This window comes from Notothenia rossii (assembly GCF_949606895.1).
Source record: "Notothenia rossii genome assembly, chromosome: 8".
Classification (NCBI taxonomy): domain Eukaryota; kingdom Metazoa; phylum Chordata; class Actinopteri; order Perciformes; family Nototheniidae; genus Notothenia; species Notothenia rossii.
The window spans coordinates 69,642,872-69,656,967 of record NC_136906.1 but is presented as its reverse complement, the minus strand read 5'-3'; the positions used below and the strand labels follow the sequence as shown (position 1 = coordinate 69,656,967).

General features: G+C 40.0%; 1 protein-coding gene across 3 annotated transcripts in view; it reads right to left on the bottom strand.

The window, feature by feature from the left end:
• Positions 1-282: 282 nt before the first annotated feature.
• The window catches only part of fndc1 (fibronectin type III domain containing 1), a gene marked incomplete at its 5' end in the record, with an annotated part of 33,391 nt that continues 19,577 nt past the window's right edge, over positions 283-14,096 (bottom strand). For 2 of the 3 annotated variants that reach the window (XM_079643494.1, XM_079643495.1), the window contains 9 exons: positions 283-1,030; positions 2,214-2,336; positions 2,436-2,597; positions 3,111-3,140; positions 3,459-3,538; positions 6,237-6,345; positions 8,960-9,196; positions 12,597-12,734; positions 13,710-13,784. In XM_079643494.1, the coding sequence (XP_079499620.1) occupies positions 915-1,030; positions 2,214-2,336; positions 2,436-2,597; positions 3,111-3,140; positions 3,459-3,538; positions 6,237-6,345; positions 8,960-9,196; positions 12,597-12,734; positions 13,710-13,784 (1,070 nt within the window). In that variant the 3' untranslated portion in view covers positions 283-914. The remainder of the gene's footprint in view (positions 1,031-2,213; positions 2,337-2,435; positions 2,598-3,110; positions 3,141-3,458; positions 3,539-6,236; positions 6,346-8,959; positions 9,197-12,596; positions 12,735-13,709; positions 13,785-14,096) is intronic. The other variant, XM_079643496.1, reaches the window with a different exon arrangement.

Below are 14,096 nucleotides of genomic sequence, written 5' to 3'. Positions count from 1 at the left end.
TGTGTGCTAAAACCGTACACATGGTTTCTTCCCCATTTGCTCACATGCTTGAGCCAATATTTCCCCCTCACCTGCTTCGGTTCAATACGTTTGGTTTTTTGTCTTATTTTAACAGTTGCTGTGCCAGATGGATCAAAGTTTCCCTCCAATTTTCCATTAGGTGGATTTAAGTATACTGTTGGAGCTTTAGCTAAAGAAGAATGTGGCAGCAGGAGAATATGATGTGATTCATGTTTTTGGATGGCTGTGCTTTTAATAGCACTTTTATTCAATCTCTCACAGTTCCTGAGCAAATATTTGGTCTTTTATTCACGGTCCGTATACATACAAAACTTACACAGTAACTTTTAATGAATTCTGGTGAATACCAAAAAAGGTGTAACAGGGAAAATAACACAGTATGATGGATTAAGAACACAAACAAACAAACAAAAAGTAGCTGTCAGAAGCTGTTACGTTATGAAATACAAATCTCACAATAGAAAATGAACAGACCTATACACACCTTTAAGTGCCCGTTCTTACAGTTTACTTTGCAGCTTGTGCTTTAGTCCGATGTCACTGGTTTGACGGTGCGTGTGCATTATTGATGAGATAAATAACACTGGGTGAGGACATGTCTTTGGGGATGGTTGGGAATAATACAATGACACTTTAAGAAGAGTTATACGTAGCAATAGCACACATGCTTATTTTTTCCCTCATATACAAACTGCTTTATATAAAAAGTGCATTGTAATGATATACATTGGGTCGTTTACTATATTCTCTTTCTGTGAAGCTGGGATAAATTCATAGTGGTGTAATTTCATTGTGGCAGGCAAAAGTCTGTTTTTAAAGGCAAGACCAGTGAAGGTAAGAGCCTGCAGCAGGATGCGGAAGGGTTGCCCTCGGTAACAACGTCTCCCCCTGTGTTACCACTTCCCGGGGATGGGCACCCCGCATTCATACCAGCCAACAAATGGATGGGCTGTGCGTCGGCCAACGACTCCAAATGAAACTGGCTGCTGTCTGTAGGCGCGATAATATCCTGCAAAAGAGAGAATTTATTTTGACAGGAGACTTGAATTCAGCATGTCTGGATGTAATCATCATTAATCACTGTTAGCAATTTCTTAGTTATGTATTTGCTTGACATCATGTCAATGTTTCAGTCTCCCAGGGCCTCTCACAGCTGAAATCTTTGGATTGTCTGTGTATCCATGACTGATGAAAAGATTCCTCTGTGCTGTAGACCATCACTGATGTCCAAAAACGATTAAAAACAAACCAATGTGTTGCACTGTTGCATTGTGGGACCTGTTTTTTATAACGAACATACTGTAGGCATTAAGAGTCACTCCCACATACAGATACATCCTGCTTCTGTAAATACTCACTTGTGTTCCAAATTAGAATCAATTGCTAATTAAAATAAACTACAGTGCCTATCATTTCTAGGAAGATAACTGAGCTTTGGTTTTTTTTGGCTTTCAATGAAACTATATAATTGTGACCCTTGTATTGGGCTTGATAATCAGTACTAGGGATAGAAAATCAGATAATATTCACAGACGTCAAACATTTAAGTATTTCCCTGGCTTTGTTGAAAAATAGAGAATTGGAACAGCCTTCATTTCTAAATAAAAGCCAATACACAGAACTTCTACATCATTACAACTCAGTTTAAAGTAACACGCATGAGGTATTTTAATTGGAAATCTGTAATCAAGTTGTTGAAGATTATATGGTGGATTTGTTCTTTTCTTGCATTGGAAAGGTTCATCTGTAGAGTGATCTGGATGTCAAACACATCAAAAGTGTTTCACAACACCAGCTACTTTCAATCATAAACCGCACTAATGTTATCTAACTGTTATAGAAAAATAAAACATAAAAATAAACAACTTGGTGGATAACTCAACCCGAGCAAGTTTCAAGTATTTTCCCTGTGTACTGATATGACCTGGAACCAGATAGCCAACAAGTAATGACATTCATTTACAAAGTTAAGGTTTAATTAGGGAAATGGTCTACGGTAATGAAAAGCATATGAGATTTGGGCTAAAACAAGCAAAACTGGTAGATTCTTTAACAAGTATTCATTTAAAACGACTCTGCAACAGTACTCTGAATTGATAACATCAAGCTGGTCCATAAAGAGCCAGACTGCATGAGAGAAAGCTAATAGCTCCGGTCTGGATATCAATGCCAGAAATCTGTAACTTATTTACCTTGTGCTGAGGGCAGATTATTTGAGAGGTGAGCTGGACCCGTCCTCCCGTCCCTGTAGGAGTCCACAAACTGGCAATGGTCCTCCCCCTGGCCAAAAGTGTCTCCTATACTGTAAAATGGTTCTGCAGAGGGGAAAAGTGAGTATCATATTTAGTATTTCTTTGATGGGAAAACCATCGATTTTAACTGTTTTTTCAAGTAGAAGTTAATTTATACTTTACCTCTTAGACCATCCCCCATGAAGATCTTATATCGGAGAGAATTACACAAGACCACGCCCACAAACTTCTTGTACCATGTCCGCTTTACATACTGGCTGCCCTTACAGCTGCTGTGGGCGGAGTTAAACTTGAAGCTGTAAGGGATCCAGATTGGTTCTCCGCCTGAGGAGCAGATGTTGTGGCATTGAAACATGTATGTTGTGAAAAGACATGCTAGAGCTATGGAGAAACTGATATCGATTAGAAACGAATAAATATTGGCCAACATATACACTGTAAAGTATCAGCAATAAGCTTAAGTCGGCCTATTCATCATTCTGGGTAATTAAGAAGGATGGTTTTGCTGTAAAGACATGTCTACTCCCTAATTGTTCACTGTCGTTTCTGTTGTCTTTCTCAAATGGGTTTTTTGTGTCATCATGTGTATATTGCTAAAAAGAACTATGAACAGATTTATGTCACGCATGTGAAGATGCAATGTACAATATGTTGCGACAATGTTTGACACTAAATGCCAATAAAAAGAATGATGATTGCCTCACACAGTAGCAATCACAGGACTGCTACAGATCAGAAGTGGATTACAATTCAAACTGAAGTATGCTTCTCTCTTTAAAACCTTCAGCTGACTTGCAGAAGTTCAATTAATGAGGTGCAGTCGGTGTATGGACTTACCAGGTGGTCTTTCGATGAGAAGAGGATCGTCTGAAAGAAAAAATGTGATCATTTCACAGGGAGGAAAAGCACAGAGGCAGCGCTGCAGGTTTAATGCATTCTCCTGATTTGAAAAATGAAAACCCCATAATGCACAGCGTACATCTGGTAGTGTGCTTTTACTGCAGGGATGGTTTTATATTTAAATATCTTGTATTTCAATGCCATGAGCGTCACCGTGACATTTTTTGTTGCATGCTGCCGTCCAACAGGATGTCTCAAGTACAGCAGAAAAAAATCTAGCGAGTGACGTTGGAGTAAATGAGGCATCTAAAAGTTGACTTTAGCAGGCGCTGACAGGATACACACCTGATTCTGTGACATAGGTGAGTGTATTGCTCACAGGTCCCAAACCAAACACGTTCTTGGCCTGCACTTTGAAGTAGTACCTGAATACACAAGGATATAATAAGAGATTTAGTAGTTTAAGTGTTTTTCCATCAGTGTTGTTGTGACTGGGTGAAGGTGAGGAACATTTTAAAGACCATAGCAGATGACTGGGCATGCTTCAGGCTGCTTTAAGAGAAGTCTGGTTTATAGTCATATGCATCCAAAGTGAGCGCAGCACAATAAAATGGCTATTTGGCTCGTGTTGAAGGGAGAATGGAGCGATTAGGGTGGAGGGAAGGGCGTAGAGGGAAAAAGGAGACATCTAGACACATGGAGATGAACAGATAGGAGGACAGAGGACACGAAAGAAAGAAAAAGTGAAGATGTGGGATAAATATGCTGAGTGAGAATGTATAACAGGGATGGGTTGGAAAGATAGGATTAGTTAGATTTCTCACAGAGCTTTAATATGGTAGTGAGCTCACTTTGTCTCCGGGTGGTGGAGGAACTAATAAATCGTCTCCGATTAAAAACGACAACACCAGTGACAACTTTGAGAATTTGATAACCTTTCCACTGAAGTTGGCTGACGTGCAAGCATGTGTTCATTAATGCAGTATTGTGCGCATAGTGTGCTTTCCCCCCAGTCTGCAAGGTCGCATACAGTAAGTTCATGGTCTGCCAATCCCCGGCCAAAAACCTTCACCACATGCAGCCACCAGGCCTGGATCCAATCACCAGAGCCACGTGGCGACAATGACCAACATATATATCACCAGAGAGGGAGAGCGAGACGGCAGCTGCAGAGAGATGATGTAATGAAAGAATATATTGGAGAAGAAATTGGAGAAGGTAAAAAAAGAGAAAATATGAGTGAGAATATAAAAACAGAAGGAGGCAAGCTAGCCATTTTATATGTTCAATCTATATAGCTCTTACTTATCAGATGGAAATCTGCGCAACTGGCCAAATGACATGCTCCTCAGACACTAGTGAACTATCGATTATAAACTACATTTTTCTAATGCATTCACTGAAACTCATATGTTTCAAAAGTAGGGAAAAACCAGCAGAGATGTTTCAAATTCACAACAAATCCTATTTCAATTCATCTCCATTTTGCAAGAGACCTGAATGCAGCAGAAGAAATAATAAGACTATTAGGGTTGCAATTGATGACTATTTCCTTTACAGAATAATCTGATCCTTTTTGGTCTACACAACTTCAAAGAACAGTGAAAAATCACTTTTTCCTGCAGTCCAATGTGACGCAGTCAAATGTCTTGTTTTGTTCAACCAACAATGAAGAGAATCAATCTAATATCATTTTAGACAAAGCAGCAAATGTACACACAAGATGACATAATTAAATATTTGCCTTTGACAAATGAATTCAACTAGTACAAGTAATTCAAAACAGGCATCTCCAGAAAGATCAGAAAGTATGAGTTTCGGATCATCACATTGGATTACATTTTAAGTTTGAAAATGCTTTGTAATTCATTCAATTTATCATTTTTTATCAGGAAAACTTGTGGATACCAATAAACGTTTCCAGATGTTCGTGTACATACACATGTGTGTTTAGCACTGGGTATTCTGTTGTTCTGGCAACCAGAAGGAGCCTGCAGCATGGGAAATGCCAACCCTGTCACATAAACCATCCCGGTATCAAACGTAACCAAGGGAGACGCACTATCCTGAATACAAACTGGTTGCCAGGGAGGGAATCCCTCTTTGCAGATTCTAGGAAAACTTTAGCTAAAGCACCACAGCTCTGTTTGGGTTCAGCAGCAGGTGTTTGGGTTCTGAAGGTCCACAAAATGCAGATTTGTGCCTGCACTGCTCAAAAGGATCATTTATCCCTGATGAACGCACACATCTGAAATTCATTCTCAGACAACCATTTTTTTGTGAAAGGTAGGAATGATTTACCGTACATGATTTGACTTGTATCAGACATTGGCTCAATTATGACTAAACTGATCCTTTAGTCCCATGTAATTCGATTAAACTTGCTGAAAAGTTGGAGTACTATTAAACCGTACCCTTGAAGTGGAACAACAAAAAGGTTTTTAGGCAAAGAACTCTCCCTTCCTCTCTCGGGTCCACATGCTAAGAGCGTTTTCCATGCATTTATTTGGAAAACCGCAACCCATGTCTCGTAAGACAGGGTTCTGGAAAACCTAATAACTGAAACAGACCGAGGTGACTGTATCCTTGTGAAAGTGTCAGATAAAGGGCGCTATATTTACGTTAGCCAGAATTTTTCTAGGATCTTTAAAGATATTTTACGGCATGTCACATTTTGGCGTACATGCAAATGTGTTTAGCCAAGCTGATTTAGTTCACTATGAGGGATTTATGATGTCTCACACAAGCATTACAGTCTAAGCATCCAACCAACACAATGGAACAACACCAACAGACACGTATCCATGTGCACATGAAACGAAACAAACATCCAGACAACACGCACGTTTTGCGGACTATGTCATGACGGCATTTATAAACAGTCATTCAGAGCCAAACACCTGCACCTGAGGCTTAGGAAACATTACATGCAGTTCTGAGTAAGCCATGTTTCAACATAACAAATCTTTGTTTGTAAATCAGATTCTCTTTTTCTATGACTCCCATGTGTGCGATGAAACTGGGAATCACTGAACCTGAAATCAACCCCGAAACGAGTATGTGTGTGTTGTATGCATGCGTACACATTGATGTAAACACACAGCAGGTGGTAATGTGTTATACCTGGAGTTAGGTTTGAGGTTCTCCACAGCCAGGTGTGTCCCACTGGAGGGGCTAGAGGACCATCTATTGTTGAGGACGTCGTCATATGAAGCACTGTGCACCATGTAGCCTGTGGGGAATAATGAACGAACAAAAGGGCAGAGATCTTTAGCTGTTGCTGTCCGACATAACACAAAACAATAAGCTCAAGTTCACTGAGAGATGAATACTTTGACATTTTGAGACTTTAAATCTTATTTAACCAAAAGTTGGATGAGACAGATGATACCGTAAAATGTCAATAAGGTAAATATGAAGCTAGCATCAGCAGCTGGTTAGCTTAGCTTGGTACAACAATCTGTTTTTTAAAAAGGTATTTTTCTAGTGATTCTTACACTGACTCACTTTTTCTTCTTAGTGTTGTTTTTTTGAACTTGTCAGGAATGGATATTTATTACCTATTCTTTTTGGCATTTATTGTGAACTTTGCCTGGGGTAACCACGATTCCCAAACAATCAAATACAGATGCAATATTCTCCTGCGAATACGATAGAATTTCCAGACCGTGGATGATCCCATACATTTTTTTGTTGGAGCAAAACCTAAACCAGGAGATTTTTATTGGGGTCAATAATAACTTTGGAAAGGCACCGCGTGTTGGGAAACAAGGCAACAAAGGCAGTGTGCTTGAAAACATCAGGAAGCAGCTGTTATTTTGTTGCTAGCTGTTTTTATGCTGTCTTTTGGTATTCCCTTTATATATGTGAAGCCTGGCTGCAAAATAAATGCCCCCTAGTGGGACAATAAAGATAACCTGGAAAGGGCTCGGCTGCCTCTGTCCAAAAGTAACAAACCCAGCAGCTTTTCTGCTTTACCAACCTTGGACTCACATGACCTTTGCTTTTTATAAAGTATCAACATTTACTTTATGCTTTAAATTATTTTGTGAGAGTAGGTGGTCCCCCATATATTAAACAGAGAAAACTGCAGCCGTTGCATTTTCTTAAACGTCTGCTGACCGTCCTCCAACCTGCCGTCTGTTTTCTTCTCCTCAGTCACGCAGACTGATCCTTAGAATCTGGTAAGCAACCTCAGGTCACGAGGCACTCGATCACTCACTTTAAAAGTATGGAGAGCAACTCTGCCGCACATCAAACTACCCTCTGTTTCTATTGGACTTCTGAATCCGAGTTTCTATTTTGACTGGAGCCGCACCAACGCAGCTGTCTGTTGACAGGAGAGGAAGGGAAACACTAGCTACTTTGTTTTTCTTCTTTTGGGGTTTTCATTCCTTCTCCATTCTACACTGTTAAACTGAAGTTTGATATAGTAGGATGTAGACACTGGCCTACTATTTTTCTCCTTTTGGTATAAGTGTATTAAATGATTCCAAAGGAGCAGGTCCTTTGAGCCGAACGCAACACTTATAATAACCAGTGGATGATGTGTTTTGCCCACATCTTTAAATAAAAGGTCCTTAATGCATCAGTAAATGGAACCAGAAGTTGGATTAAAGTTAAAACTTGTTGTGCCTAATGTCCCTTCATCTCTTGAGTTCACTTGCCAACAGCTGTTTCCATCCACTTGTTTTGAAAGCCGTGACCCATAACTCGTAAGACATGGCAGAGAAAACCAGCCCTAATAACTAAAACAGCACCTTGTGATCGTATCTGCATGTGTGAACTGTACCTGCATAGGTGTGTGGATCAGAGAATGTCTTTGCAGTACTACGATACTGTATGAAATCCACAAGTTAGAAGCTCTCTGTGTTTTGGACAACTACCTTTGATATCTTTCATATCAGCAGAGAATCAGTACAAGCTTCACAACACATCAAAGGAAATGCGTTTTTTGGAAGGTAGCATGGCATGTAAGATCAACCCGAAGTCGGTTTTTGAAATGGGAGAAATCAGTGGAAGGTGCAGACATGTCCAGACAACTTAAGTTCAAAAATTAAGTGTCAAGATAGTGTGCCAGTATAGGGAACTTCAAGGACAACAGATGGAAAGAAAACACTGTAGACAGTAGAGAGTACTATCTGTTTTACACATCAGTGGATGGACCAGCCCACAGTATGACTGGGAGCTTGTTTCCCCGCCAAAGAAAACATACTACCTCTCTCTCTGGCCAGACGGCTGCCTCTGACAGTCACCACGTCTCATACAGTATGCTCTTATCTCAACTCTCCGTCTGTTTTTCCCTCATGTGTCACTTTCTAGGTAAAAGGAATTTAGGTTTTCCCTGAGACTCTCTGCAGGAGCTGAAGAGTCCTATAACATGTGTTCAATGCAGTCTGTTCTCATGATTTATGCACAATAAACTGCTGGAGTGAGTTCCTAAAATCTCAGGAGGGTCAGGAGGGATGGTGGCTACATGTTTAAGGCTTATCCCAAACCACAGAGGAAAAGCTGACAAATAGTGGCAGACAAAATAATCAGATATGTGTGAGCTGTGTCGTTTCTCTAATAAAGACATAAGACAAACATAAATGCCATATTTGCATCATTTTTATCACTGAAGCTCTTTTTTTCTGCAACATTTTCTTTTTGTTTTGCGGTTTATCCCGGGATATCTGATTTAAAAATGTGTGCTACATCTGGATGGAAACTTGACTGTGGATAGTTTGGGCCAAAAATCACAGTAGGGAAATAAATGTAACAAAGGTCTGATTATATGTAACAGATTTTTGATTGAATAAATACACAGGTCAAAAAACATTTCATGCTTTGCCTATTCGTCTCACCTGACACCATATCGTCCTTCAGTGGGCGGCCCCAGTCCAGGATGATGAATGAGTGACAGCCCTCCATGGCGACCACGGTGAAGTTGCGAGGCTTGTCTTTGGGAGGCTGCTTCTGATTGGCTGCCAGGCTGTCCTTTCGTATCAGGTCTTCTAGGACGTCAACCTGAAGAAACTCCAGAGCCTCAGTCAAGGAGCAAGGAGAAGAAGGGTCCTTCCGGATGTAGTTCACATAAGGAGCTGAGGGAAAGGAAAAGTGATGCAGAAGAGAAGGTATTTATTTGATCGTTTTGGCAATTTATTACTGAAAAACATCCCGATGGTTTCAATGAAACTTGGTGGAATGGTGTAGAAGGGCCAAGGAAGAACCAATTAAATTGTTAAGTGATCAGAACCACAGGGCTTACATGCACATTACTTTTCACTTTCATTAACATTGAGACCGTAGGCGGAGGTCTGCACTTCAAAACACCCCTCTAGTTTCAATGTTATTTGTGGTTTATTTGTAGTCATCTTTCAAAGAAGTTGGCATAATTGCCCGGCTATCTTTGCTTTGTTTTCTCTTCTCCCCATTGTGTCACTTTCTGTTGTTTTCAACTCTTAAAATGCCAGCTGGACCTACAGCTGTGAATACTTTAGATATCCCACAATTCCTAGTCTGACTGGAGTCGCTCCCATCTCCCAAAATGATTGGCCCTCTGCGCAGGCCAAGAGTCCAACATGTGTCAGTATCAACACATCAACACAGTGAGGCTCTATGGGTTTAGGCTGTCACTAGCTCTTACTGTGTGTGTATACAATCATATGGCTTATGTTATTGATCTGTCATCAAGGTGAGCAGATTTATGTGTCACAGAGGCTTGTAAGGCTGCATTTCAGTACAGCATCCACATGTCCAGGATCAGCACTGGCTCAGACACAAAGAAGATCCAGATGTTGTGCTCTGTTCATTTGTCCTTCTGTCTGTCAAAACACTGTGAGCCAGACGTGGATCAAATGACACTGGGAAACAGTATTAGGACAGTTCACATAGTGTCAACTCTAATATCAGTCTAGTAAGGCATAAGGAAGTATTTTCATAGTCTAAACGTCCTGGTAGTCATGTGGCAAACTCCATCCATCTGGTTCTTACTGTAAGGCAGATTCAAGCAACTGCTAATAATTATTAATTTGTACTTTTTGTCCCACGTTTTGCCTGAGGTTAGATTCATCCAAACCATCCCTGGGCAGATAAGGAGACCAAAGGGAAGTCTCAGTCAAACAGTTAATGCAAAGCGTGTCAGTAGACTGGCAGACTGCTGAATGTGAAGCTAGAATATATGAAACTAATAAATAGGGAAGAGGATGTCTCCACATCGAGCCAAAAAAGCCTTCTCTCTGTACTGAGGTCAGCACCCCTAACTTTTATGATTTCCAATGCCTGTTTTTATCTCAGGAAGAGTAATAGTTTTCAGATGGCGCTGTGAGGTGATCACAAGAGAGCCGTTGTTTACCAAGATAGATGGGGCCCAGGGTACGCCATGTTCTTGTCCCAATGGATTAATATAACACTGACATCAACTTGTCAATGGATAATACGAAAGCAATTACTCAGTTTTATCCATTATCTCAATTTGTTAGACTAGTATGGCAACTAATGGCACTAAATTACAGCGATAGTCTTTATTAGAATTGGCTCTAATAGGTGCAATATTTTACACTCCGACTACTTTATAGCTCAAAGTCAAATTGCTCCCACGGGAAGTTCCACACAATCTGTAAAGACTTTGGAAGGATTTTTGTTACGTCTTAAAACTCATGCTTCATCTTTCATGCATCTTGGCTTGAGTTGCATTATGGGAAGTGTAGCATCCAGTGCCTTTGACTCTTGCTAAGTAATAAAAGTCCCAATATATTGGCTTTCACTGGGTTCATTTTGAACATTGCTTTTGTAATCGGTCTCTTTACAGATCCCAATATGCGTATGTGCAATATTAGGTTCCTGCAGTTTTTTTTTGACACATGTTGACAGAACTCTTTATATTTTAGCTATTGCTAGGCTACGGCTGACTTAACAATATAGTAAAAGACAGGTTTATTCCTAAAACAGTCTCAAACTGTATTAACTGTATATCCCTTATAACTGATCATGGTCTAACTGAATAGAACTACATTTTCAGAAGCTAAACATTGAGTACTTACTAGTATTTGTCTGTAAATGCTTGTAATATTCAAGTCTGATACAATGTCTTCACGATTTTTATTCTAACAGATGATAACATTACAAAAAGTACCGTCATTAAACAAAGCATTATTGAAAGGACCTCTGACATTAAGTTGTTTTTATGAGGTTGAAGTCATGTAGAGGCTGTTTTTTTGTATCTGTCAAGAGAATAATGCGGTCTGTTTGTGCAACTAGATGAAGTGATTATGAGACGCCAAAATAAGCACATAGGAACAGTAAAAGGAAAGCATGGGGCCAAAGTTTACTGAGATCACGTCTCTACACCCTGAGCAATGTGTCCTCCGTGAACTCTATGATATGATCCAATTACAGATGGAAGCGACCCATTAAAATCAACTATTAGCTGGATACACTTATTCCCGTTTTCCATTCTCATGGATGTTGATTCTCATATATATATATATTTCACAGATCATTGATTTAGCTTTACTATAGCTGCATTTCGCTACATTATGATATGAATGACAAAAAAGTAACTCATGCTACATTTAAGTGTTTGTAAGTGTTTCCTTTTTTTTGGCCGATGGATACTGTGAAGTCTTAGAGGGCCCTAGATTTACGAGGTAATTCCAAGAAAGCCAAGATAGAGTTCCATTTTTATTCCTCCCAAAAGAAACAAGACAGAACTCCCATCAGCCATCATTATTTACACCACAGCCACGCATTCATCAAACCAGTCCCAAACAGGGACACAAAGAACATGGAGTGCTCAGAAGCCAAGTATACATGCTAAATCATGTTCTCTTTAACTTTCCTAGCAAGAGACAAATGTTATTTATCGTGCCTTCCGGTGAAGATAATATGTGCCTTCCTCTGGCTTTGACAGTAAACATAAAAAGGTATATTTTAGAAGAGGATGGTTTTCAAACATCAGACGAAAGTATATATTTGTTTTCTATTTGATGACTTTTTTTTCATAAAGGCGATCCAATATGCCTAATAAAAATGTGTTTACAAACCACATTCTCAAAGTTTAAGTATAGAGAAACTAAGAGAAAAGCATCATCTCTGAGAGAAGCGTTGCTTTTCATACATTAGCTGTATATCTGTCTGAGGGAGATGAAAGTCCTTTAAAAAGATTGGAAATATGATGTTCAACCTGAAATATGAGACTCGAGCTGCAAGAGAAACTCAAAGCTAAGCTCTGGAGGAGATTACAGTATGTTAAAATTGTGTAACGAAAAGCTAGTGAGTTAAAGTAACAGACCCAGAATCAGCACTTTTGAAACAGGGCTGAAACAGAGGGGTTTATGGGATGCTACCATGCATGATCTGTTACTATTTCGAGCCAAACACTTCAGAGACACGTTTTATATATATCTGAGACCTGTAATACAGTATATTGATGACAGTATAATGGGGGACCTTTAAGGGTATTTGTGTTAGAGTAACACTGTGGTTTCTGTGTTGAAGTACCTGTGAATCTCTTCTTCCCGCTGAGGTCTAACTCTGACGACGGTCCGTGGTTCGATGGTCTGGTGTCTGGCTCTGGAGTGGGGATCTCTGTGGTGGTTGTTGTTGTGGACGGCAGGGTGGTCTGGACAAGAAACTCATCTGGCAACAACACATGTTAGAAAGCTTTTAATCAAAGAAGATTTCAATTATTTACATCCTAACTCAATAACCTGGATTAATCCTCCCTAATTGGTGCCATGATCTACGGAATAAGACTCAAATTGATTAGTGGGCAGATGTGTGAGCTCACTTTCAGGAACCCCTTTTTTCCCCCTACCACCCCATGCTGTATTCATAAGTAATGTTTTGCTACCCATATTTTCCATGTGAGGAAAAGGACAACGACCATTTCACAAGTCTCCAAGGCCTACAAATGTGAAGTGATCCAGTGAGAGGAATCCAATTAGTTCCTTCTGCTTTCATCACTGTTTTTTCCCCCCTGTGCCGCATCAGCGGGCCTTGGCATTACATCATGGTCCAAACACATGCACCCAGCCTTGAGCCATGGCAGGGAAATGCTAAGAAAATATTGTAATGCTCAATGTATCTTTTCAAGCCAACCCCCTGAAAAGAAAGAAAATATGAAATTGTGCTCACATGCAAGAGAATTTCTAAGAGAATCCAAACACCTGTGGTGAAATCATGACTAAAGCTCTCATCAACTAAACCCTGCAGTTTACCATTCAGCTCGTGTTTCAACAAAGCCAGGGTTTATCTATTACAGTACAAAGCAACTTTAAGAACAGCAAATAAATTGCATTAAATCATTAACCAAAACATTCAGTTCAGCTCAGTAATGCAGTTACATGGTCCAGTTTCTGGAATAAAAGTGATTTAAAACAGGCCATAAGGGAAAGTATCCAAAAGCCAAGCCATAAAACAAAAACCAAGCCAAACAAACGTACAAGAGGAGAAAGAAAGTGACGACCACAGGCAAGGCAGAGAGGAAGACACAGGAAGGGCTAGCAAACAAGCAGTGCGGTACACGGTCATCAAACAAGGTGCATATAGTGCTGTTCAGGAAACCCCGGCCCAGTGGCGGAAAGTCGGTGGGAAGCCAAACTAAGCCAATACCTTTCTCAAGAGCTAAAGCATCAGGCACCATGGTCAATGTAACCATGTGGTCCATTTCCATTCCTGAGGATTCCTCTGTCAGAAAAGTAGAACAAGCTGTAGCATCACATGACCATGTACACATTTCTGATCTGGCACACACATAGAGTCACACCCATACATCCACACACCAACCTACATACATATTACAGTACCAGTATCATTTTGATCTTGTGTTGCAAATTCCCTTTTGGCCCCACTTTCTCTATTTAAGACCTTACAAGGAAACAAATTGTAGCCGTCGCAGTTTATATTCGAGGTTGTTCATATAACAGCAGGACTAATAATGAGCACTGCGCTGCAACAGTGGGAAAAAATCATTATCATAATATTTTGTAACAGTGGGGA